The sequence below is a fragment of the Triturus cristatus genome, chromosome 8, assembly GCF_964204655.1.
Source record: "Triturus cristatus chromosome 8, aTriCri1.1, whole genome shotgun sequence".
NCBI classification, from domain to species: domain Eukaryota; kingdom Metazoa; phylum Chordata; class Amphibia; order Caudata; family Salamandridae; genus Triturus; species Triturus cristatus.
The window spans coordinates 73262576-73290500 of record NC_140591.1 but is presented as its reverse complement, the minus strand read 5'-3'; the positions used below and the strand labels follow the sequence as shown (position 1 = coordinate 73290500).

Here is a 27925-nt window from a genome sequence, read left to right as displayed (position 1 = left end):
CCGGGTACAGCTTGGCTCCAGTGACAAAGTGTGCAAGGGACACATGTCTGGGCATACCCGTCCTACGTAGGGCGACACAATAAGTATACAAAACAATGATGGATGGAATGCTTGAATTAATCTCAACCACTGGTAATCCATTATTATTTTGCACATCATGACACCTCAGTTTGGACCCAGCTATATGCAAAGGAACTGACACAGAGCTGCACGGCCCTACCTACCAAGTGAACTGCTGAGAAAAATCTCCAGTTCCACTCTGCCACCAGGGGGTATTCACAAGGTGAGGACTCTGTGGTTAGAAGATTTCATCACAATAAGCAATTTCTAAGGAGGTCATGATCTATGCATTGCATAGCCTCCAGGCATACTGTCATGTGGCATACTTCATACTGGCGTCAGTTGCACCAATCCCAAATGGGTGGTGTCGCTCTTATAGCACAGCACCTGTGTGCAACAAAGTTGCAATAATGTAAATCATGAAGTTAAGGCTGTAGTTTGAAAGTAAATGATTTATTGATGATAATCCATCAAAATGATAATCTTCATTATAATCATGAGATTTTCAGTTTCCAAAATTCAAGTTGTTTAAAGCAACCGGAAAATAATCCTCAATGCATTTCGGGTATACAACTACCCTTCATCAGGAGGAATCCTGAAAGAATGTGAAAAATGGGAGTAAATTGAAACGACCTGTTCAATGGTGGATCAAAAGACACCACGTTATTCCGTTATTCACAGGTGTTACCTTTATAACTTTTCAAGTTATTTTTTAAGCACACGTCATTATCTTCTTAATGTTGATACACTATATTATTTTGCCGTTCACCGGTTTTCTTTTCCATTCCTTTCAATCTTTTGAACCACTGTTAACACACATCGGATTTTTCCTTCAACGCTAACACGATCACAGCCTTTTTGGTTACTTTTATACCTCACGACTAACATTAACACCATTGAACAGGTCGTTTCAATTTACTCCCATTTTTCACATTCTTTCAGGATTCCTCCTGATGAAGGGTAATTGTATACCCGAAATGCATTGAGCATTATTTTCCGGTTGCTTTAAACAACTTGAATTTTGGAAACTGAAAATCTCATGATTATAATGAAGATTATCATTTTGATGGATTATCATCAATAAATCATTTACTTTCAAACTACAGCCTTAACTTCATGATTTACATTATTGCAACTTTGTTGCACACAGGTGCTGTGCTATAAGAGGGACACCACCCATTTGGGATTTGTGCAACTGACGCTTGAATTTCCACGTCTTGGTTTAGAGGACGACTCCTCTTAGCACGCCCAGATCTACATAAACTTTTTAATTCATTGGATCAATTCAAGGTGTGCGTGGTATTCTACATTGAATACTTCATACTGGCAAATGTAACACATTGTATTACCTTATTTGGTGAATGTCACCAAGTGCAAGCTTTTAGCATAATGAATATGTGAAAGCAAGTTACACGTTTGCTAGGGTATCATCATTCAGGGTATCGTCATTCATTGTAACTTCATTCTCCCTCGCACAGCACTTTCAAGTCCTTCAAGCAGCACAACTGATTGTGAAATTAAGTGAATATTAACAATTGAAAGAAACATCATCATGAACAAACCAATCAAATCTAAACCATCTCCTGCACATTATTTGACATTACCAAAAAGGTTATACCTCAATTGTCTGCAAGTGGATGGCAATGGCTTCTGTCACTCGATTTAATTTGTTCCACAAATGCCTTCCCACATCAGTCGTCTGTTGATCAACCAGTTGGAGCCTGAGAAACAGAAAGAGATACAGGAATCAACCATTTGTTAGAACTTTCAAGTAGCAACTGGTTAGCATATTTGTTCACATTTGTTTTTAAAGAATCCTATTATGAGCATTATCCTATAAAGCAGCGATGCTTATATGGTGCCTGGACCCTGATTGAACCACAATATGAAACTCAAAAATTAACAGGTGCCAGTCCAGTGAGCCTTGTTCACCCCAGTCATAATTCCATACTCTTTGAAATTTCTATCCTCTAGCCCTTTTTTTAAGAGAAATGTCAGAGCAATGCTACCAATGACATTCCAAGCACAAACGTCTACTTTATTCATCAAGTTCTAGTCATGAGCCAGTCATAGATCTTTCAAACCCTCCTATCAGGTTAAACGATCCTTGAGCCTTGAGGGATTAAATGTAATTTCATCTAGAAATGTGTTCTGTGCTGAACACAAAAGGAAATTAGATGTAAGTGCAGTGAGAACTGCCTTGTTGTATTTTTCCCATGGTGGCATGTGTGTTTTCCGTGATTTTCACCAAGAGAAGAGGTTCTCTGTCTCAAGATGGGCTTCCCAAGTTGGGCCTGTAGCACGGGGAGGTGTTGGCAGTGTTGTGCAGTCACTGATGGAAGTGAATGTTGCTTCAGAAGAGGATGTGAATCCTTTGGTCCATGTGGAGTTACTGAGGTGCACTATGTGCCCCTTAAGGATTGCCATGATTCTAAAGTGATGCACTCTGACCTTTTCGTAGTTTTCCCAGGTGCACTGGGCTTAGAGACTCTCAAGTCACAAATAGTGGTGGTTTATCTCTCTTACGAACCTGCAGGGAAGGATTGGAAGCATGTGTCGCCGTCTCTGGGGCCTCACCGCGAGTCCGGGAAAATGAAAAGGATTTGCATGCTTGTGACATACTAAGAGTATTAATTAGGACAAACCGATTGAGACAGTAAAAGAGTAAGGAACAACAAATATACTTTACAGTATGGTACTTATTAAAGTAAACAAATGCCAAAACCATCAACTAAGACATAGGATATCGTGTGTTTGAAGTACTCTACTGGTTTTTCCAAACACAAACCAACTCTTGTTCACTGAAGACACTGAACCCTGGAACACCGGTCTGTCAAATTTCTTCACTGTAGTCAAAGACAACCCCGGATCTCAGATTTGAAGGAAAGACGACACAAAAGTGAACTGCATATCACTCTGTATGAAAATCGGGCAAACTACAGAGCTCAAGCTCAACTTCTTCATAGGACCTCAACTTGAAACTAGCAAACTAATAGTTCTGCTTTACTGTCCCATGCATTAGCTCCAGCTCCTTCAGGCATACTTTAGATCCTACACTCCTCCATAAGGTAAATGATTAGCTAAAACAGGCACCAGTCAAGGCTTTCTATCCCTGTGTGCATGCACTCCACGCCCCCTCTGTTAGATAAGTCATTCGAAGATGTACCCCAACTATGAGACGCCATGACTTTCCAGTACAAATATATTATTTATTTGCTTTGGATGATGTTTACTGTCATTTCTAATAATTGATCGATTCATAATGCACAGTACATATTTTTCAGATAATCAGTGATGATAACATTAGTTTTTTCTGTGTTTGTGTGTTGCACATTTTATTTCAGAAGAATTCATCGATACAAGGGTCCTTGTAGATTGTCCACCAAGATATGTATTGGGGCTATCTAACAAAGTGATTAAGATGACATTTACTGCTGGATTACAACTCAATGGGGTTAACACACATTTCTGGGAGGACCGTGGCTCTATAAACTAATCTAATTACACAAGAGTGAATACGCTGTGCAATGGCGAGGGGGATAGACATGTTCTGGATTGGGTGCATTCTCATTCCCTGCATCCCCGCAACTAAGAAACCTCCTTTACATCTATGCCAAACTCCTGCCCCCCAGTAATGATCCGTCCACGTGATGCTTCACCATCTCTACCTCCAGCGGACACAGCTCCAGTATGGGGTGAATCGTCTGGCTATGTCTTAAATAATACCTCAAAAAGAACAGTTGATGGACAGAATGCAGAACAATGTCATACATTCACCCCAGTACAGAGATCTGGGCCTAAATCCATCGTTTTTTTGCTCACCATGCCATTCCAGTTCGGAACCAGCCATATGCAAATCAGTCTTGACCCTGTGCCTCATGGGAACAGTCCAGCCCGAACTGCCAGGCCAGGTCCTCCCTGGACTGGAAACAAGCATCCTAGGACCGGTTTCGGGGTTTCACCCCTCTTCAGCCTGGATAGCTTGATTCCAGTGGCATGGAACCTGAAGTATCAGGGTAAAACCTCTCCAAGGGCTTTCACTACCTCTCAAACCTTACCTCTGCAATCCAAAACTTCTGACCCCCTCTTCCCTCCATGTCTGGGTCTGTCGGATGTATGCTCCTTTTCACCATCCCTCCAGGTTATTTCTACGCATATTATTCTCAAAGCTTTTTCTCCTTTTTGACCCTTTTCTTAATATTTGGCTTTCCAACTGTCTGTTCGCTATCCAGACGTTCTCCCCTTCACTCCATCTCACTTCACTTATCCTTGCTGCTTTCCTTACAATTTTTCATCTCCATCTTCTTTATTTTTCCCTTCATGTTCTCGAATGTTTTTCTCGGCGCACAATCTTGGTTTAATTACCCACCCATCTATTTGTTCTTCTAAAGAAGTCACTTCAACTTTTTTCTGCAGGTTTCAATTCTATATCAGTAAAAATGTGTCCATATCTCACCCAATAAGCAACTTAAATCCTTAGTTCCACTTTGTCTTGGTTGCTATGCTCTGCCATTTCTGTTTCCACACCCACCTCTCGCACTGCTTTTTAATTTGTCGTTGCAGCTCCCTGTCTCTGCTAATCTCAATTATATTTTAGCGACGCCTCTCTATTGGTCCTCAAACATCAGAATTCTCTTTCACTTACTATTTGCTCAATTTCCTCACTTATTCTTTCCGGTCCCTCATAAAAGAAGTTTACCAGCTTCGAGCTGAGCTGCATAATTGGTATGGGTATCATTCTATGTGCTTTAGTGTGTTATTTTACCACAGTTACGTCTGTTTTGCTGATCACTTAAGCAATAGTGAAATATAAATTCAATGAAACATGAAAGGTACGAGACATGGTTAGTCCCACTCATTGTAGGAGCTATCAAAGACAAGAGTGGCCTTCTGATAATTTTGAGGCAGAGGGTGATGCTCTTCAAGAATGCACCACTTTGGGGAGAAGGAGCACTCGCATTCAGAGTTACTTTTTGGACAACTTTGGCTCAAATATGAGACGTGAGAAAATGACTGCGAGTTTCTACTGTCTGCATGGTCCACCCCCTGTGCTTTGGCTCTACCTCCATACAAGTAAAATGAAGCCCCCGTAATCTGCAAGCAGATATTTGCAGGCGAAGTAGGAGGCTGTGATGGAGGAAGAAGCGTGTGAAGAGGAGGTCCGGAATGGACAGCATGTTTCAGGAGACCTGAGGAGGATGTGTTTGCCAGCAGGAGGTCAGGGTCCAAATGTCAGTCCCAATAGCCCTGTTGCTCTCTTGCTGCAGGGCATTAATGACTGTCATTTCCTATGCACTTATTGAGTGTCTTAACATTCGGTTTGACTCGACAGGCAATGTACAGCCTTTATTGCTCATAGTGCCGAGCAATAACAACTAGGAATATTTAGCATAGGTATAGTAAAATACAACTGAGTGCATGTTCAACTGAAATATAGAGCATCAGTCAGAACTCTTGAGAAGGGATGTCCTTGTTTCTTCTCACTTGGGAGAGAAACTGTCATGTCTCAGGTAGAGAATACTTACTGCTGCTGGGCCTCCTGCAAGGTCTTTTGTGTTTCCTCCAGTCCTGTACTGAGGCCGGACTCAAGAATCTGTCGGTGTTTCTCAAGAGATTCCATTTCCAGAGCAAATTTCTTCTGCTCTTCTTCAGATTCCTGCAATAATTGTAGATCATAGAGAGAATAAACTGCCAATGTTTTTCATAACTGGAAAGTTCATACAGGGTATAGTCAGAACAGTTGTACCCATGTCTCTACTGGACCATTAAAAACAGGTTACTTATCTCATCTGTAATTGCAGACCTCCCAAAACAATCTGCATTTAGCATGGTACTGTATCCCATCGGTGGCCAACTGACACCCCAGACTAAGCGTCTCTCGGATGTTGACTGGGATGAAAACTGTGCACACCCATGACACAAGCCCACAAGGAGATCTGGTACTCATGAGAAGGTGGCTCCTCCACTTGGGCGTCGGAGCGTCGCCCCACTGCTGTTTCGCAGTGGAAGAAGCAGAAACGTAAAATGGTTTAAATACCATTTTACGTTTCTGCTTCTCGCACTGCGAAAAAGCGTAATAAGGGTATGCATGGTTGGGGAAACGGGTCCGGGAGGAGTGGCTCGCCCAATGTTATGGGCGCTGACTGTTTGGTCGGCCCCAGGGCTGCCCAAACCAGTCATAGCACTCTCCATTTTCCTCATGTAGGCTTCTGCGCAGGCTGCATGAAGAAAATGGCTTCCGTATAGACGCCTGTAAGGACGGCGTCCTAGCCAATCACAACGCTGCCATTGCAGCGTTGTGATTAGCTTATGGCAGGAAAGAGAGGCTGCCTGCTTCTGCTTTCTGTGAGCAGAGAGCAGGAGACGCAACGCGGGAGTCTGGGACCGGAGGCAAAGTTAAGTTTTATTTTTATTAAATTAACCCCCACCCCCTCCCCGCACGACCCCCGCTCCAGCCCCCCACTCTGCCCCCCCACCCGCAATTCATGCCAGCCACGACTGGGGTGCAACAGTGATTGAGGTCCAGGACTCTGTGAAAATGAAACAAAGAATCTTTGGGGGAAGATCAAGTTAAAAAGGACTGGGATCCAGCCACCTCCTTTTATCCTGATATGAACAAAGAGAGCTGATCACAGACAAAAATAAAGACGGACAAGACAAATAGGCTTTCACAGTGGCAACTGCCAAGGAAAAGGCAAAGTGCAAACATCAGTGAGATGAGACTAAGAGGGTTCAAAGTCATAGTCGCACCAAGCAACAAATTCTTACCCATATGGACCAACTTGGTGCCAATTTCTTTAGACAGACCAGGTGAGGTTTTCCACCTCTAGCGATCAATGTCTTTGATTGGCTGAAGTGTCTGAGAACTGAGGTGGAGGACCCGATCATCCTGCTGCTAAGGCAGATCTATCCTGTGTGGAAGAGGGGACTGAGTGCTAAGTTCCAAAGACTTCAGATTACCAAATTCTCCTCCCTCAATCTGCAGAACCTTTGAGAGAAGTGGGATTGGAGTGAATACTTAGAGCAGACCCTGTGACCATTTGAACCAGAAGCATTACCAAGGTAACTATTCTAAGGGAGGAAATGCGTGGCACTAACAGAGGATTCTTTCAGTTGTGGTCTACGATAGATAGATCCACACAGGAACACCACAACCTGTATACCGAAGGGCACCTGCCAGATGCCAAAGGCATAAGGGCTCAAAACACAGGGTCTAAGAAACTACACCATCCTGACTGTTCACATAATGTACAGTGGGTGTGTCGTCTGACAGAATTGCAATTGTGTTTCCTGATATGAAAGGGAGTAATGCCTAAAGAAGAACGCAGTCATCCTGCAAGTTCAGTACATTTATGTGAAGCTGTTGTTTAGACAGAGACATGGCATGGTCATCTCGCCCAGAAGAGCACCACAGCCCAAGGAGGAAGAGGTGCCTCTAATGACAGTGGCTGGCACCTGCAAGGGCTGAAGGTGCCACTGACAGAGATAGGAAGAGCAATTCCATTAATGGTGATCAGGGACAGTGGAGTTGAAAATACGCTTCCAAGAAGAAAGGCTCATGATCCTGCAGCCGCTGCCTCCTCAGGCACCACTAAAGGGGTGCACAGGCCATCTAGCATTCAGAACAAACAAAATCCATGAGGCCCAGTAGCCAAAGGACCAGCAGAACGGGTATCGGAGCCCAATTCAGAAACACTGGAATCATACTCAAAGTGTGTGCCATCCTCGAAAAGGTGATAAAGCCTGCATGCAGATCATATGCAACACTGCACCTATGAAGGATGAGGAGGGACTTCTGGGCTCTGATGGAAAAGCTCAAATTGAGCGTAAAGGTCATTTTGCACTGAAGATGACAAGCATGGGTGACCTCGCCTTCCAGCACAGTTATCCAAGTACAGATATAGATGGACTCCTGTTTCTGCAGTGAAGCTGCCACCAAGGTCAGAATTTTGGAGACAAAAACGCAATTGGATGCAACGACTTTGAGAATAGATTATGTAAAGAGGAACCCTTTAGATAAAGGGATACCAACCAATCTCTACCGTTTAGGGATAGTAGAACCAGGAACAAGTGAAACCTGCGGAGGTAATTGCTCCAGCTGAGATTGCCGTTGTTGAGAGGGTTGCCCTTTGGAGAAGCCCTTTAGCGACTGCACTGCTGGTGGAACTGCTTTGCAGGGGTGCCAGACCCAGCTAGCTTGCAACTGCAGGACTATTTTCAAGAAGTTACCAGGTTGAGTTAGCCTTCTTCCCGAAGAGCTGCTCACCATTGAAGGGCACGCATATGAATGTTGCCTAGATGTACGTGCCAATGACCACATTGTTTCACAAACCGTGCCCACCCAGACCCATTAATACATAAATACACTACACTTGGTTCCTAATAATCCCTGACATTTTAACTTACAAAGTAGCCACGCAGACAAAAGTGTTTATATCTGATCTAACATCTGCCACTTGGCCAGCAGTTCTTTGATAGATTGGATCTGTACCCCTTCTTTTTCACTCCAGACTAATGGAGTGTTTTACTATTCAGCATAATTGCATATGCAAGCACCGGTTGAGACTCTTTACCTTTCTTATCCTTCTGCTTTCCCCCCCTTTTTTTTTGCTTTCTATATATTTTGAATTGCACAACACCTTAACTAAAAATGAATTTATAACCTTTTACCCAATGTCTAATTGTAAACTGTTCACAACCATGCTGTAAACTGTAACGGACACATGTATCAGACGATATCTACTATGTATACGGACTGTTCTAAACTGTTTTGTTTAACAAAGTTTTATGAAACTATAAAAAAAATTACACAAAAAAAAAAAATCAACAAAAAATCAATGCTGCCTAGATATCGCCCAAAAAACCTGTGAAGTGCATCCATGCGTGTCTGTACAGAATTACTGCCGTGGCCATGGATCTTGCACAGTTGGGTTGGCAGAAACCAGGCAGACTTCAGCATCTGCATCAAAGTGCCAAAAACATCTCTCACCTAATCTAAGACGCTCATGATTGGACAGGTGTGGCCAGGCTGGCCAAAAGAAAAGCTTCCAGATGCACAATCTTATTTTGATTTGATTAAAAATTTATAAAGGGCACGTATGCCCATGGTGCTTCTTGGCGCTGCATAGAGACAGAGACTACCCGAGAAATGTCACGGCTTGGTCTAAGTGGAGGAGAACAACCAGGTTTTTACCTCTTGACTGAATGACAGCATAGAGGGAATGTTTTTGATTGTGAGGAGGTTCCAGGCACTTGCTGCGTGTAGCAGAAAGCTTCTCCCCCCCACCTGACCTGTTTGTATCTTGGGATCTGGATCAGATTTGCTTGGCTAGAACGGAGATTCCTGGATGGCTCATACAGTCGTAAATGAGTTTTTAAAAACTGAGATCCACTCCCATGTAGGGCCTTATAGGCCAAGCATACCGACTTAAATGTTATTCTTTTTTCCATTGGTAGCCAGTGTAGGGATCTTAGTTTGTGTGTAATCGGCTCAGACTTGGGAATATCAAGAATCAATCTTGCCGCTGCATTTTGCAGGCGTTGTAGTTTAGGTGCTGAGCCTGTATCCCAGCATGCAAAGCATTCCCGTAGTCAAGCCTTGATAAGGCCAGGGCTGTTACCACCGTTTTGCGAGAATCTAAGGGGATAAATGGCAGGAGTTTCCTTATTATTTTCAGAATGTACCAAATGGTTGATGCCAGTTTGTTGGACTGGGCGTCAAAAGTCAGTTTGTTGTCTAGTATGAAACCAAGATTTTTCACTTTGTTTACTGGCAATGGGCGATGGCCTAGACTGTGCGGCCACCAGTCCGGGGACCAAATTTCCATGTCAGTACCTAGCAACATAACTTCAATTTTATCTCCATTTAACTTTAAACAGTTACTCTGCATCCATTGATTAACTTGTATCATGCAGATTTGAAATTTTTCTGCCGTTTCTTTGACATTATTTTTGATCGACACCACTATTTGGGTGTCGTCAGCGTAAGAGACTGGCAGAAACCCACAGTTCCTAATGATTGCAGCTAGGGGCTCAACATACAGATTAAAAAGAGTGGGGCTCAGAGATGACCCCTGAGGTACCCCACATGGAGAGTTTTAAAGGTTGTGATTTTACTTCTCCAAGCTCTACTGTAAATGTTCTGTTGAACAGATAGGAGGCAAACAATGATCGGGCCGACGAATGCACTCCGGCTTCGGCTAGACGGGTTAGAAGTGTGTCAGGGTTGACCGTGTCGAAGGCCGCCGAGAGATCTAATAGAATCAAGGCGGCCTTCCCTCCGGCGTCCAAGACATTCCTAAGTTCCTCGAATGCCGTGATTAGTGCTGTTTCCGTTCCATGTCCCTCTCGGAAACCAAATTGCGAGTGGTCTAGGGCATTAGTGTCCGAGAGAAACAGGCACAGCTGCTTATTCAATAATTTCTCGAGAACCTTTGCGGCGAAAGGAATTCTCGCAATGGGTCTGTAATTCCCTGGAATCTGCGGATCCAGATTCCGTTTTTTTAAAAGTGGCAGCACAGAGGTAGTTTCCATATGTCTGGGAAGTGGCAGGAATTTACTATTTGAGAGAATAGTCTGCCTAGTTGTTCGCTCACTAGCTCAGGAAAAAGATGCATAACCTTCGGAGGGCAAGGGTCCGATAGGCTCCCAGACTTAGTCGTCTTAACTGTTTGGAGAATTTGTTCCACTGAAGGTGGGACGAAGTGGAAACAGGGGTTCTGCTCTAGTGGGCGTAATACATCCTTGGGAACTGTGTGTGACTGTGTGGAAGAGACCTTATCGGTCAGTTTGAAGGATTCGTAAACTGAGGTCTCTTTATCTATGAAAAATTGGCCCAGAGTGTTACAGAATTCAGAGCTGATTGCTACCTGTTTGTCGCTATCAATTTTTGTCAGTTTTTTAACAGTAGCAGAGTTCTTTACTAGAATTCTTTGCCTTGTCAATTTTTCGAATAAAGTATTTGCTTTTTTCTTCTAATATTAATCTGTCCAAGCAGACTCAAAATGCAGAGAAGCCATCAGAAATGCATTTGGATTCAGTTTGGCTGAACTCTTTAGTGAAGGATTGTTACCAAGAACTTGGATTCTGAATGTGCGCGCCAATGGCACTGTCCAAACTGCATATGTATTGTTGGTACCGAGAAGGGTATCTCCCAAGCAGCCACATCAAGGACTAAGAGCACATCACTGAATGAGAGGAAGGGTTTTGGAGCAGCTGAGGATGGCTCCATCAATACACTGCACTTCACCTAAGCAGTCACTAAAGGCAATTCCAGTGCCTCAGCTGCTTTCCATACTACAGATTTAAAAGAACGAACTTTCTCTGAAGGAGGAGCAGGTGGACAAGGAATGCGTAGCTCTGAAGACGCGTCAAGGTCAGAAGCATTTTGTAGGTGAAGATAAAGACCAGCATTTTAATGACAAAATGGGAAGAGGCTATGGCCTCTGAAACCTCTTCCTTTTTGCTTCTCCCAGTTGGGCATGTGTAATGCATCAGGATATGTGCCAAAAATCTCTTCAGTCGAGTGAACTGTGTAAGGGACTGGTCCTCGGAGGAGGGTCGGACTTCTTCTCTTACCAATCAAATAATGTCAGATGGTTGAAGCGCTGCAATGAATGGGTTCAAAGTTGGCGCTCGCTTCATGGGCAGGGCCGAAGTCAAGGATAGGGTTAAGGGTCCAGCACCATAATAGGTAATGGCTTTCCAGCAGCAGCACCAAGTCTGGAACCTGTGGGGGTGTAGAGTGTGGTAGTGTGAACCCACTGCCAACGTTAAGCCTGCAATAATGCCACCAGCCATGGGGAGTGGCCCAGACGGCTGTTAGTCACCCTGAAAATGTTCAACACCACCTATTGAAAGTCTCAACTTGTAAAGAATTAGTGGGGCTGGAAACTTTGGTTTCATTGCAGTCTCTCTGAACGGAGTGGGGTTGTTTCATTAAGGAAGAAGAGTACCCCAGACGTTCTTTTGGGAGGATCCATTTGGAATTTGGAGAACTTATGTGAGGGAGTGGAGCAAGGCTGTTTTAGAGTACCTTTATGAACCCTTGCCAGGACATGGACATAATGAGCTCCAGACCTGTGTCGATGAGGTATGGAAAGACAGGAGCTGATGGCAGTGTGCCAAAAGGCACCAAATATAGCTGGCCATATTTAGCTGTATATTTCACAAACAACATAACCTCCACCCCTGAAGTATCAAACTTTGCATCTCCTCAGATACCACTGTACCATCAATAAAAACAACAATTACTGATATAAACTACAACTGACACTTTTCTGGGCTGCAATGAGTGCCCTTTGAGGTTGTGAGGGGCTGTGTTTTTCACTCAACAAAACATAATTGTGCAAATGCACTAAAATTGTGTGAGAGAAGGGGCCAAAGGGTGCACAGGTGGCAGACATTTTTACAGACTAACATCAACAGTGCTACAGAAACTTGTAATGAGGATTTGGACAGCTACTACATCAATTAATAAACAAACCCTTATGGCATGGCCAATTAAGGGACGCACTGGGGGAAGCTCATCGAAACATGAGAATAAACAAACATCATTATCAGAAATCACTCATTTATGGATACAATGTGAAATTAGCTTTTAATAAGTAGACTTCGTTTATACAGCAACTCTCACCTCCGTTCTCTGCTGATGCATCTCCTCCAGCTTTTGACATTCATCAGTGAGCAGCTTTACATCATGTTTCTTCTCCGCCACCATGGTATTCACCTGCGAAAGGCATTCCGATTAAAAATCTACTCAAAGCAAACCATTCAAGACACGAACGGGTGTGTTACGTGAAAGAGTACTAAATGGTACAACGCTCAAAGAAGAACAACATAATTATCTGTAACTATGGACTGTATATTTCAGGTCAAGTAAAGCCCCTAAAATTTCAAATTAGGCACGTAACTAAGCCACTCCCTTTGTAATGACTACATCATAATAACTCCATTCTCAGAATTGCATTCCTCCAATCAACAGCCTCTGGGACATTCAGGTCAAGCACTGCAAGATCTGGAACGAGTTGGTGACAAAGACTGCAGTGAGTGATCTGGCGGGATTTGAGAAGAAGATACCAAAATGCAAAGCTACTATACAGTAATACGAGTTGCAGTTGCCTTTGCGGTTTGAAAGGCACACAGTGTCTCCTGAAGGTGGTGGCAACGGGCTGTTCCACCTTTACGTGCATTTGAAAGAACGTGTAACAAATGTGTTGTATTCTGTTTCTCCAATTTGGTTCCTTCCACCCACCCCTTGGAATTAGAACGCTCGTGGAACCCTGCGAACGTTCTAACCTGCACTCCCGGTATGTTGTTGGTTCTGTTACCGCTGTGGTGATGGATGTTAGCTTTATCTGCTGAATAAACTTATGTTATATATTCACGACTGGATTATTACACTGGCGACGAGTGTCGAGAGGAGGACGACATACTAACATCCCCTCCATGTGTGGCTGCAGCGGGGAATTAGAAGGAAGGAAAAGTCGGAAAGGACAGTACGGAGTTACAGAACAAGTGAACAAGTAAAGTATACTCACTGAATCTCCAGCGAGACGAGTACTGAAGTAATCGGAAGTACGTGTGGAGAAGTAATCGTACATAGCGGAGAAAAGTGAAGTTGATGAGACGCGTGCTCTGAGGACCTCGGAAGACGGCGTATGGAGGAAGTCTGGTGAATGAAAAACACCGGTGAAAAGCATGTAGGGAGGAAGTCGTGAAGAGAGCAGCGTCAAGTGCGAGTACATGCGCGGTGAGGTGGTGAGGAGTTATCGGACGGATCCGGCAATGCGCAGTATAGTGTGTGAAGAAAAGTGAGGTGAGAGCACACATGCGCAGTGAGTTGTGGAGGAAAAAACAAATTTGAGCGGACTTGCGCAGTAAATCTACGGAGCTAGCAGTGAGAGGGGCGACTGCGTGAGTAGAACACTACAATCGTAGTGACGCTTCGACAACTATGCGCAGCATGGGGAACAAAAGGCTGGATAGCGGACGGGGACTGAAAATAGACGACGTGAGGAGACACATTAACGCTCTTGCAATATTTTACTGTAGAGCGAACTGAACAGAACTGAGTGACATACGGTGAGGAGAAAATAACTCAGGGGAAGAGTACTCGGAGGAAACCTGCAGTGAAGGAACTTGTGACTGAATTTATATGTTTTATCCTGAGCGAGACATTGTGGAGTAGGCAAATTTATTCTTATAGTCTAGGAGCATAGTGAAGAGATTTGAGGAACGTAAAGTAGGTGAATTTTGTGAGGAAATAATAGTAGTTTAGGCAAATTACAATATGGCAGCAGCTAGCATGTTACAGCCTACGCCCTTCCTGTCAGAAGCTGGGGAACCCTTGGTAACTTGGAAGGACTGGAAGAAAAGTTTTGAATCGTACCTTATAGCTATAGGGGCAAGTGGGTTTTCTGCTATCAGAAGACAACATATACTACTGCATAATTTAGGAGCAGAGGGTAGAAAGATCTTTGATAGTTTGCCTGAAGTGGAGGATGAGGAAGCGGATGATGAAGGGGGTGATGTGTATGATTGCAGTATGAGGAAATTGGAACTACAATTTGCGGATAAAATTAATGTTGTTCTAGAACGACACAAATTTTTTGGGAGGGTCCAAGGCAAGAATGAGAAAGTTGGAAACTACATTGCAGGGTTAAGAGGGCTTGCAAATACGTGTGAGTTTAATGAACTAACGGAATCCTTGATACGTGATCAGTTGGTACGCTGCACGAATAATAAGAAAATACAGAGTAAATTGCTTGTTGGTAATCCAGATTTAAAAATGGCAATTGATATTGCGAAAAGTGTAGAACATACTGTGGAATGCATGAAGGAAATGAATACTACGGGGGAGAACAGTGTAAGTGAGATAAATGAAGAAATGAAAGAGGTGTGTGCCATAAGGAATGCAAAAAGGAAGGATGGGAAGGAAATAGTTAACAAGGAGAGGTTGTGCAATGAAAACAGGTTGAAATGTTTCAGATGTGGAAGTAGCGGGCATTTGGCAAACAGTGTAAATTGTTTAGCAAGAACAGCTATGTGTAGGAATTGTAATCGGAAGGGACATTTTGCGCGAGCATGCAAAGATATGTCGGAGAAAACAGTAAACAGTGTAGAGAATGGTGAAGGTTACAAAAGGAACTTTGTGTTACAAGTGAAGGTTTTGAGGGAAGGAAGTGTAAATCACGTTGAGCTGCCTAAATGCGATATTGGGTTCAATGGAGAAAAAATGGAAATGTTTGTGGATTCATGTTCACCATTTACCTTTATGAATAGGGAGGAATTTTTGAAAAAATTCAAAGAGGGAGAAGTTAAACTACACACTCCAGATGTAGTACCTGTTGGGTACAACAAGGATCCGATTCCTTTAGAGGGAGTAGCCCTTATGAGGATATCACTCAAGGGCAGGAGCATGGTAGGAAAAGTATATGTTGCAAAGAAGGGGGCAAACCTACTGGGATGGGGGCACCAGAGAGACCTTGGTATAAAACTGGATCCCAGTGCAGAAAGTCCTGTCATGCTGGTGGAAAGAGGTGTGTGTGGGGCAGAAATTGTTGATGAATTCCCTGAAATTTTTACAGATAAACTGGGGTGCATGGAAGAGTACCAACATAAAATAAAACTTAAGGTGGGGGCGAAACCAGTTGCCCATAAATGTAGGAACATACCTATTAGAATGAGAGAGCCTCTGAAGGCGGAATTAGACAGACTTCTTAGTCAAGGGGTCATAGAGTCGGTGGAGTGTGCGGAGTGGGTCGCACCCATCGTTATCACAGCTAAAGGCAATACAAACAATATCAGATTGTGCATTGATTTAAGAGAATTAAATAAGAACATATGGATCGATAGGCACCCCTTGCCTAATATTAATGAAATGCTGAATCAGATATGTGGGGCAGAACTATTCTCAGTAATAGATTTATCATCAGCCTGCCACCAAATAAGGCTTCACCCTGAAAGTAAGGCATTGACCACGTTCATAACACCGTTTGGTGCATTTAGATTTTGTAGAATGCCATTCGGGTTGGCCTCAGCTGCGGCCGTTTTTCAAAGAGCAATGCAAGGTATTCTAAATGGATTGGAGCAAGTTTTATGCTTCCAGGATGACCTGTTAGTGTATGGAAAGAATGAGAATGATCATAATGAAAAGCTACGTTTGGTTCTGGGTAGTTTGAGAAAGGCTGGTCTTACTCTGAAGAAAGAAAAGTGCCAGATAGGAGTCCGCTCAGTTACATATTTAGGGCATGTCATTTCCCAGGAAGGGATTAAGCCTAAAACTAACTTGGTAGAAGCTATAAAGTTAGCGCCATGTCCCACCAACAAGGAAGAGATAAAGTCATTCTTGGGGCTGTCAGAGTATTACTCTAAATTCATAAAGAACTTTGCAGAAACTACGTACCCTTTGAGGTGTATGTTAAAGAAAGGGGCAAAATTTGAATGGGATGGACCATGTAGCAAGGCTTTTAAGTCTATAAAAGACAGTATAGCAGAGGCACCATTCCTAGGATGTTTTGATACTAGTAAGCGCACCATCATTACTACAGATGCCAGCCTAAAAGGTATTGGAGCTACTCTCAGTCAAGTGACAGAAAATGGAGAAAGGATAGTAGCATTTGCATCGAGAGCTCTTACTGCAGCTGAATCTCGCTACTCTGTAATTGAGAGGGAGGCATTGGCATGTTACTGGGCCATACTGCATTTCAGAACATTCGTGTGGGGCATACCTTTTAATGTAAGGACAGACCACAAGCCTTTAGTAAGCATTTTTTCAGCTAAGAATTTGGGAAGGTCCACACCTAGGATATCGAGATGGTTCCTTGGTTTACAGGGTTACAATTTTGAAGTTGTGTACATACCTGGAGAAAAGAATAAGGCAGCAGATTGCTTATCGAGGCTACCACTGAGGAATCAGGAGGTGGAGGAGGATCCTGGGGAAGAAATTGTAGTATCTACAGTTTTTGATGGGTTGGACAAACCAGAATGGGAAGAGGCCTTAACTAAGGATAAGTTATTCCCAAGGGTGAAACATCTTATTTGTGAGGGATGGCAGTGTAGCCCTAAATTCTTGGAAGAGGGAGAGGATGTATTTTGGGAGGTGAGAAATGAACTACATGTACAAGGAAATAACATATACAGAGGGGACAAGCTAGTACCTCCTGAAGACATAAGAGATAAGATACTACGTCTGGCACATGAGGGACACTTAGGGTGCAGCAAGACCAAAAGTAAAATTCGGTTACACTATTGGTGGCCAAAAATGGACAACATGGTGGAGAAGGAGGTAAGAGAATGTGTGCCTTGCACTATGAGCGACAAGAGCAAGGTCGTGAGCAAGGGGAAGATCTCTCCTGTGGCAGTACCCACTGCTCCTTGGGTCAAAGTGGCCATGGACATTTTTGGTCCTTTAAATATAAGAGGACTGGGTGGCAGATTTATCATCACATTGGTAGACTACCATTCGAAATGGATTATCATTAAAGTAGTAGAAAACATCACTACTGATAGTGTTATGAGTTTCCTCCAAGGGGTTTTCCGTACAGAGGGGATACCACAGATTTTGGTCACGGATAATGGGGTTCAGTTTACCTCTGCATGTATGAAGGAGTTCCTGCGGAAGTTTTCTGTTGAACACCAGTTTACGCCATTGTATTGTCCAAGGGCAAATGGGCTGGTAGAGCGCATAAACCGCATGATCAAAGATTGCATTCAACTTAATGTACAAAATGGAAGCAATGTAAGGAAAGCATTGGAGGACATGGTTTGGTCATATCTCATCACTCCTCACTCAGTCACAGGCGTATCACCGTTTAAGTCCCTTAAAGGGAGAGAGCCGGGCACTAAGCTAGGCCCTTTGTGGCTTGTCGGTGGAAGAAATGAGGAAGTGGACAGAGATATGATCATGGAAAAGATACATTCAAATCAAAGGAAGTATGTGGATAGGTACAATGAGAAAATTCAGAAGTCACCTAGAACTTTGAAGATAGGTGATGCAGTAAAGGTGAAATTACCTAATTTTGTAATGGCAGGTAGCTCGAAATATTCTGAAAGGAAGGTGATGAGCAAGGTATTTAAGAATGTTGTAAAGTTGGATGATGGTCAGTATTGGAGTATTGACAGAATAGTTCTTGACAAGGGTGAAGTTCCTATTCACAATGATGGTAATGTAAAACCAAGCAATGACAACCAGAATTCCATTCCAGAAGGTAAGATGTGCCTAAGGGAGGTGCACTCCAAACCGGAATGGCAAAAAGACTATTTCACATATTGATCTGTTAATTCCCAATAATGTATTGGAAGGAAGATGTGTTGTATTCTGTTTCTCCAATTTTGTTCCTTCCACCCACCCCTTGGAATTGGAACGCTCGTGGAACCCTGCGAACGTTCTAACCTGCACTCCCGGTATGTTGTTGGTTCTGTTACCGCTGTGGTGATGGATGTTAGCTTTATCTGCTGAATAAACTTATGTTATATATTCACGACTGGATTATTACAAAATGTTTGTGACCGCTCACATGGTTGGCGACCAATGAATACTTACCAACTACCCTTGTCAGTAACTATTAAGTGGTTACAGACTGTACATGTCATTAACCATTCGTTATGTGTAGCTGCCCAGTGTGCACGTCTCAGCTGAAGGCAGTCTGCTATGTGATCCCCTTACCAATGTGTCTCTCCCATAGTTGGTATTTTTGTTTTCTCTTCCTTTAACCATCAAGGGCAGGCCTGTAACAATAGCAAATTTAGGGATCCGCTGTCTCTTGGAAACCTCCATCTCTGCATTTGCGGAGAGCCACAGAAGTAATCCTGCCTCATGAATATTGATGGGGCAGTATTTCTCCGAAGCCTTGCAAACGGCCGGATTAGCTCAACTGGCAGAGCGTGAAACATTTGCTGGGTAGTGCAGCAGACGCTGCACAACCACAGGGCTGCAATGCAACATGGATAACAGAACATCTGCTCCAATAGCTCAAAGCTGCTCGGGACAAAGGTTACGAATGGATAACACTGATCTGGTTAAACCAGACGTCTCAGATACAAATACGTACATGCTAGTAACTTGTTGTTCCTCACCAATATACTTGTTCTCATATAACTTGTGCCCTAAGGTAACTATAACTCGTGCCTCCGCCATGCAGTTTTCTCACTAATTTACCCCTGAGACCTGGCGCAACTTGGGGGCATATAAAGAAAACAAGCATTTGCAATGCAATAGGTCTCGCATTTACGCGAGTTTAAGCTATTGGCATTGTAAATGCCTTTTATTTACATTTTAAAAACCAAAACATAAATAAAAGTCATTGTCGTTTACAATGCCAATAGCTAAAACTCACGTAAATGCGATACCTATTGCATTGCAAATGCTTGTTTTCTCTTCTCCCAGGTCCCACTGGTATTCTATAGTTCATATGTTTCAGCAAAGTTCATAATACAGTATTTCAAGGGATGTTGTCATTTAGTCCAGTCTCATGAGTGGACATCTGATAGATCCAGCGTTGTTCTTTCTCAAAAAGGCGTTTCTCTATATTGTCATGGGTGTTTTCTAACTGCTCAATGACATACCACGTAAAATCATTAGGGGTATGACTTGAGTTGATGAAGTAATCTGTTAGTTTTGTCGTATTCCTTTTACATCTGATATTACTCCGGTGTTCACAGATTCGGGTTTTGATTTTTCTTGTTTGTCATGCCCACGTAATTTAGACCACAGATGAAATTGATAAGGTAGACTACATTTATTGTGTTGCAGTTCGTATGCTTTTGTAATATCCATGTCTTTCCTGGTTCTAAATCCAATGCGTTAGTAGTTTTTGCTAGTTGCAGTTGCCAGGGGCATGATGGCCTGTCACATCCAGAAGTCCCCACATATTTCGTACTGTAGTTCTTTCTTTGCTTCTTTTAATCCGTGGTCTAGTCCTTACAAGGTTGTCTTTCAGATTAATTGCCTTTTTGAAGGAAACTAGGAAGGGGTGTTTCCCATTTCGGGTTTCCTGTTTTTATAATGCGCCAATTTCTATTGATGATTTTCTTGACATCATTTTCAGATTGTGTTTTTGGTGGATGGTTCTAGGAGGCTTTCTCTATTTTGATTGTTTGTTTTTTTGTAGGCTTTTTTGATGATTCTTTCTGGGTAATTGTGATTCCGCAGTTTTCCTTTTAGGTCTTCTGATTGTGTGACGAAATCTGCTTTCTTGAGCAATTTCTTCTTAATCTGAGGAATTGACCATATGGGAGATTCTTATGGAGAGCTCTCGGATGAAAGCTGTTAACTTTCAACAATGTTTCTTTATCAGTCAGTTTGTGGTAGGTTCTTGTTTCAAGTTTTCCATTCTCTGTATATATTGTGACATCTAGGAAGGTGACGTGTTCTTTGCTGTCGGTGTGTGTAAATTTCAGGTTGGTGTATTTATCCAGGTTAGAAAGTTGTGCATTGATTTTCTGTCCCCTTTCCATATCACTAGGATGTTGTCAATATAGCGTTTCCAAAGTTGTACGTTTTCCTGTTTTGTAGTATGTACTTCCTCTCAAAATTGTATACATACAATCCTGCTACACAAGGAACAAATGTGCTCCCACAGATGTTCCGAATGTCTGTAAGTACATTTTGTCTTCGAATTCAAAGAAATTCTCCATCAAGGCCAGGCAGACACATTACAATTTAGTTCCACTCTCCTTGGTTCAGAGTTTCCTTTATTTCTTCTAGTGTGTCCTCTTGCGGCAGGCTGGTGTATAAGCTCTCTACTTCCAGGATTAGTAAGGTACTAGTTGTTGGGTTGAAATCCATATTCTGTAATAAGCAGAGTAGATCCTTGGTATTCTTCAAATATGTGGATGTCCGTTGCACTTATGGTTTCAAATAGAAATCGCAGAACCGGGATAAAGGTTCTAGTATTGACCTTATACGGGGACTATTGGTCTTCCTGGTGGAGGGTTCTTGTTTTTATGAATTTTCGGTAGCGTATAGAAATATGGGGTTTTATGGATTCTGCGTGATGAGAAATTCTGCTTCCTTTTTGGAAATCCAGTCCCCCTCTTCTGCCTCTTCCACCAGGTGTTTTATCTCCAGCTGTAGTTCTTTTGTAGGGTTTTCTTGTAGAATGTTATCGTTTTTAACTATCTGATAGTAGGCGGAGGTATTCTTGCTTGTAGTCTTGCTGGTTTTGTAGGACTATGTCGCCCTCTTTGTCTGCTGCTTTTCTGATCACATTTGTCTGTTCTCTAAGTTCTCTGAGAGCGGTGGTTTCCTTCTTTGTCATGCTGTGATATGCTTCTTTGGCTTTCAATGTCTCAATTTCATTGTAAACATCTTTTTCAAATGCGATGAGCTCTGCTGGAATCGTTGATGTAGTGAGGGCAGAATGTTGATTTTTTTTTCACGTCAGCGTCACCTTTTGGGTTGGCGCTCTCGGTTATAGGGACCATTTTTTCAAAGAAAGCCTTCAATTTCAGTTTTCTGAAAAATTCTGCTAGTTTGCAGTGGAGGTGGAATTTGTCCAGGCGTCCTTTACAACTGACCACAATTGAAACAATATAGTCAATAGAAAACATTAGAAGAGGTACTCTTTTGTTTTGAATGTGGCACTTCTGACCCATCATTCTTTTGGGAACTGAATAATATTGGCAATACTGCACATTGACCTGAATGACCCAGGACTGTGAAAGACGGTTCTTTCAGTAATATTGTTTAAAAAATGACTGGAAAAGTGTTGGCCGTACAAAATTTACCTACAAAAATATCTACTCGTGAGAAATGGAAATATCCCAGCACTTCTCATTTGCAGGTTGTGGTTCAATTATAGCTGTACCTCCATGCCAAGAATTATTTAGGCCCAGTGTAATATGGTGGGACTGGACATATGCATGTACTTTTGTTGGTAGATATTATGAGTCAACATTTTTACTTAATATTAGTATGGTAGACAGCATCTTGAACTTTTACATGAGAAGAAAATGATTTAGATAAGAGGTGTGAGACAGGGCAGAGCCAGTCTTAATTTTTCCATTCAGGGAGACAGCAGAAGTAATATACCTTTCTGGGAACAACTGATTGCTCCCGAAAAGAGGATTCTACCAACTGCAAGAGCTCTTGGGATGTCGACTGGGTCGGAAGCAGTGGGTGTGGCGGTGGTTGAAGATGCTGTAAAGAACATCCTTTCTTCATCACTGAGAGGACCCATGCATCAGTAATTATTTGGGCCCAGGAGGCAGTGAAAAGAAAACCCACTATATTTTCCACTAAAGTGGAGTATATCTCATGAGATAGTGCTAAGAGTGACTGGCTGAACCCCAATAAAATAATTTGGTCTGTATGGCCTCTGCCAAAGCAGAGGGAGCAGATGTTTATTCTCTCTTGGAACCCTTCTCTTCAACTGCATTTTTTCAAAGAATGAGAAGGAGGATCAAACCAGGATGTTGATGCAGAACGATTCTCTTGTCTTGGAAGTTTGGAAGGCCTTTGCTGACCAGAAAAGAACAAGTAATCTGGCTACACCACTTGGACGGCATTCAGTGATTTCGCTACAGCTGTGCCCCTTGAGCTATTGGACAACCTCATCCATCAAGGGACTGAAGTAGTACTTTCCATCTGTGGGTGGTTGAGGATTCATTCCTGAGTCTAGATCTTAAGGACTCAGCCATGAATGCAGCATTTCTACAAATTGGATTTCATGTTCCTGGCGGCAGTGTCAATGAGGTCCTAGGACTGTATTTTTGCTTTTATTTGAAAGCTTCTTTTCCCAGGCCTTGAATGAACTTTTACTATTCCTGGACACGGTCCTGGACTAAGGAGGTACACATTCTAAACATTCATAGGCTAGACCAACTAATGTCACAACCACATTCAAATAAGGAAACGCGGGGCTGTATATTGCTGGACCTGCATCAAGCCTTTGACTCTTTACAGTGGAGATACAGGTTTCGCACTCTACCGAAATTTGGAATTCCTGAACTATATACTAACTGCACAGCACGTGCCCGCACAGGGACTTATGTTTCCAAACAGTATAATATGGAACGGGGTACGAGACAGGGATGCCTGTTATTACCTTTAATATTTATCCTAGCCTTAGAACCGCTCCTGGTCAAAATACGCACCTTAGCGGAACACCAGGGTTTATGTAAGGGAAAGGAGGCGCATATTATACCGGCTTACGCGGATGACATTATACTTTACTTTGGAAATCTTCGAAGTGACCATGCACCAATCCCTGCTATGCTTAACACGTTTCAATCATTGTCAGGACATTCTATAAATGACGCCAAATCATATGCATATTCATTTACAGATCATACACAACTTGACCCACTACACGTCAGTCAATGGACGTTTCAAACAGCACCAGTTACCTTTAAGTATCTTGGCATTCACATCTACAGGGAGATAGAGGACGTACTAGATGGCAACATAACACAAGCGATTAATTCACTCAAATCACAAATAAAATTCTGGACGTCCCTGCCACTTTCAGTGGTGGACAGGGTGACTATTGCCAAAATGGTAATGCTCCCCAAATTACTTAATTTTTTTATGAATTTGCCACTTGTACTACCTATGCAGGTGTTTAAAACATTGGATACTCTACAGGTGGAGTTATGGGGGACGGGACGACGTAGAATAGGGCTGTCAAAACTTCGACTCGATACTAGACACGGGGGATGGGAGTCCCTGATTTCAGGGCATATTGCTATGCAGGGCAGTTACAATGGTTGGCGTACTGGATTGCAGGGCGCAATCTGCAAGAGATTGATATGTCCCTACGCGACTGGGGAAGGGGGAGGCTACATACACTCTTGTTACCAAACAGTAGGATTCCACCAAAAGCGCCTCCACTGTTGAAAGTGGCATTATTGTACTGGAGGAGGGCCCTGCGTTACACTAAGGGACAGACTCCTTATGCCCCCAACATTCCACTACTGGGTACTCCTCTACCGTTAGACACAGTATCACAAAGACACATACATACTTGGGCAGAAGCAGGTGTGGATACGGTGGGAATGTTATTTGCAGATGGTACATTGATGAATCACGCCATCTTTGTGAGGGAACAGGGAGTACCAAATACGCTATTCCTATTGCTTGCGAACATAGCGAGATACATTCAAAATACATGGGCACCTGAGGGATCTGAGTCCCCACACATGAACTGGTACGCATGCAATATTTAATGGGGAACGGAAGTCATTTAACCAAATGGTTATCCTATGGGATCTGAGCGCACACGGCAGTAACATTGCAGGCTCTCTGAGATAAGTGGCATACTGATATAGGGAGAGCGCTCACAGATAAGGAGTTGGGTACAATCCTTGAATACTCGAGGAAGGTATCACGTAACCCGAAGTTTATATTTATTCAACTCATGATAGTACACCGTGCTTATCTGACACCCCCGCAGACTAAGTATTATGTTTACAGACATAGCAGATGCATGCCCACGATGTCAAGAACCCGATGCTAATTTACTACATATGTTGTGGGCCTGCCCTAAGCTGATACCTTACTGGTCTAAGATCAATACAATGTTAAACACAATAGCTCTGGGGCAAAGTTGAGCTTCACTAGAACATTATATACTGGGTCTCAGTCCTAAATCCAAAAGCGGAAATCCCACATATAGATGTCAACCTGCCGCTGATATTAGCTAAACGAACAATAACCATGAGATGGAAATCGAAAAAAGCACCAGCGGTGTTGGACTGGTATAATGAGTTGGTTAGATAGGGCAGGGCTGAAAGTACAGAGCTACAGAGAGAGGAACACAGAGGTTTATGTAAAAAGCCTATATCGTTAGCACGGAATGTGATGCCGGAGGCGTTTATAGCAACGGAGGTGCCAACAATACAATAAGGGCAACAATAATCTGTTAAATGTAACCATTGCTATAATACAAGCTGTAAGGAAAGACCAGGAAGTGGTAGTGTTATATCATGTATTAGATATTTACTGTTGGTGATGTGTTCTTAATTGTCCTGGAGTAAGAAAGCGGTGCTATTTGCTACAATCGATGCCTGGAAGCAGATCTGAGTACATAGGGAAGAGGGAGGGGGGAGTTATATTGAAATCAGGATTAGATTTAAGGACAGGAAAGAGATGTGCAATACAGTGAGATGTGTATACTAAGTTATACATACGAGCAGAGATGGCCCGGAAGCTATTGCAAAGTTTTGAATTGCATATGCAAATGTACACAGATGTGTAAACATAGTTATAATATCATTGTTATCTCTGTACAGTAATCATTGTCCAATATATGTGTCGAAATATCAAAGATGTATACATGGAACGATAAGCTCAGAGAAGTTGCAATGGCCAGAAAATCAATAAAATCTGTTAAAAAAAAGTCTTCTACTCTATATGGAATGATGATACTTTGTCCTTCAGGGAAGCCGCCATTACCACTACATACTGAGCTAAAGGATTCTAGCACGTCATGCTCTTTGTGAGCCAGTACCAGTTATCCAAGGGCTCTTTTTCTGCATGCATCATATGACACAGGCAAGACCAGTTACAATTACAGTGGAGCTAACATTTTAACATAGTGCAGGCCGTTCTGTTATAAGGTGGTCTCTAGCACTAATGTCAAAATTACATACAATCCTTGGAAAGTATTAACATGTTCCTCACACAAGTTTATTTTAAAATGCCCGGGATTCAAGCATAGACTTTTTAAAATGTAGATATCACACAAATAAGCTAGATTGGTGAATGATGATGTGAGATCTTTTCATTGGTGCTTACTTATAAATAATCCAAAGTTAATTTGTTTTTAGAAGGGCTTTTGGATAATACACATATAATATAATGAAAGAGGCAGATGTGTGAGATCACATAATGACCCAGCACTATGTGGCTTTAACTTTTTAGGCCCTAACAGTAGTGACAGAAGAGACAACAACAGTGAAACATTCTTAGAAACAATGTATATATGTAACAAATTAAAATAGAGTAGGCCTGGGTGTGAAATTCTGCTCCGCTCGCAGAGTTTTTTCCGCTCCGCGCAGCATGGGGAGTTCCAAAATACTCTGCTCCACATAGCAGAGTGGAGTTTTTTCCTTGCTCACGCTCACCAACGTTACCTTGGCGAGCAAGGAAAATCTTACTCCAGACCACCTCCCAGCAAGATTTCTCAACGCGGGCGGTCGCGAATGATCGCTACTGCTCGCCTTAAGAAACCTTCCGTTCACATTTAGGAAACTGCCACTTCAGTAGAAAATCCACTTGGGTAGCAAAGCAGAAAGAAGCAGCCCCCTCTTGCGCTGTGCATGGTGATGTTTGCACTGATTTTCCAGCATGGGACAAACACCCATCGCTAAAAATCAGTGCGAAAGGCACGACCTAACGCACTCCGCCACTTGCGTTTCTCCGCACAGCGGAGTTTTTGGGTTTACTTTGCATAGTTCTAACTCCGCCCAGGCCTAATAAATGGATTTTGTTTTTAAATCTGACAATCCTGAATAAGCAATTTATGGAAATAAGTACCTTCTCTGTTCCTTCACTACAAAAATATGAAATACGGATTATAAGAATTCGGTATTTGTAATCATATACTGGGGTAGGCGTATATTTCTATTATACAGTTTGAACTGCGATTGATTTGACTGAATATAATGTATTGTAATTATTGTATCAATAAATTGCAGTCTTAAGGAAGCTCCAAGCAAGGAAGGAAACACATTGGTGAGCTGACATTCTTTTAATACAGTTGTATTTCTTCAATAAAACGTTTTAACCGACAGCATATGTAGCATTATTCTTCAACCTCTAAGTATATATAACCAAGGATATAGTACTATGCATATAATGTGAGATGTACTAAATATGTATACATAACATAATTTACTCTACAATTTTTGGTTGTCTACATAAGAGAATTAGGGTCACCAGGTTGTCGGACCCTGGAAGATTAAGTAACTGAATTGTAATAATATGGACGCATGCATGTGAAATGTAAATTCATCATTGCCATCTTTGGTTCTTGGTCTCACACTCTTACGATGACGGCCTGGGACAAAGGCCTCCTTTAAATCCCCTGAGCACGTCTTAGAACCTACAGCTCAATGACCAGGGCCAACTTAGTTGGGGTAACTGTTGCAGCCATCAAAGCATAGATGCTGTTAGTGTACAGCAGGGATACCAGCATTTCAATGAGTAGTGCTTGCAAAGCCTTAGTAGTGCCTGGATGGGTTGCCGATCCACGTGACCATCATTACTGGTCTGTAGCTTGGTGCCAAAGGTCGGTGCCCATTTTTCAGTTTTCCCTACTAAGGTTTTTTGCCAAGAGGAGACCTGGATGGATCCACAGGGGACTAGTTCACCACCAAGATCTGGGACGGAGTGGTGATGTAACCCTGCTAGGGTTAATCTGCACGCAGAGCACTCAAGAAGGAGCCAGAGTGGAGCATCGAAGACAGGATGCATACAAGAGAAGCTGTTTTTTTTTTTTTACAAATCCTGGTATCATGAGTCCAACCTGCCATGATAAACCCCACTAAATCCTTGTGAGGACACACTATGGGTGCAAGGATGTAGGCCTAGAAGCCCTGTAGTTGTGTTGGGGAACCCAGCACTAACTCCTGATCCTTCAGGAACTGAATGGGTAAAGAAGGTACCGGGATCGCTATTCCTTGGAATGGTGCCCCTCCGGTGTCAGAGCAACATTCCCAACAGAGTGTTCATCTGACTATCCAGAGAGGCTAGCATCTGGCAGCATCTCAGTCTTACTATGTGCAGTACATTGGGGTCACACCAGGCTCTCCCCATGATTAGGTGGTGCCTTGTCTCCAGTGTAAGGGATTCTCTGGAATCAACACCTGTATTGCCACGTATGTGCCCTGTGTCAATCTTGCAGGCCGCCAAACCCAGGTT

At 42.7% G+C, this 27925-nt stretch overlaps 1 protein-coding gene across 3 annotated transcripts in view; it reads right to left on the bottom strand.

The window, feature by feature from the left end:
• NDC80 (NDC80 kinetochore complex component) overlaps nt 1–27925 on the bottom strand; it is a 252088-nt gene that overhangs the window by 7057 nt on the left and 217106 nt on the right. For all 3 annotated transcript variants that reach the window (XM_085621026.1, XM_085621025.1, XM_085621024.1), the window contains exons 14-16: nt 12695–12787; nt 5586–5716; nt 1679–1781 (exon numbers count right to left, since the gene is read on the bottom strand). In XM_085621026.1, the coding sequence (XP_085477152.1) occupies nt 1679–1781; nt 5586–5716; nt 12695–12787 (327 nt within the window). The remainder of the gene's footprint in view (nt 1–1678; nt 1782–5585; nt 5717–12694; nt 12788–27925) is intronic.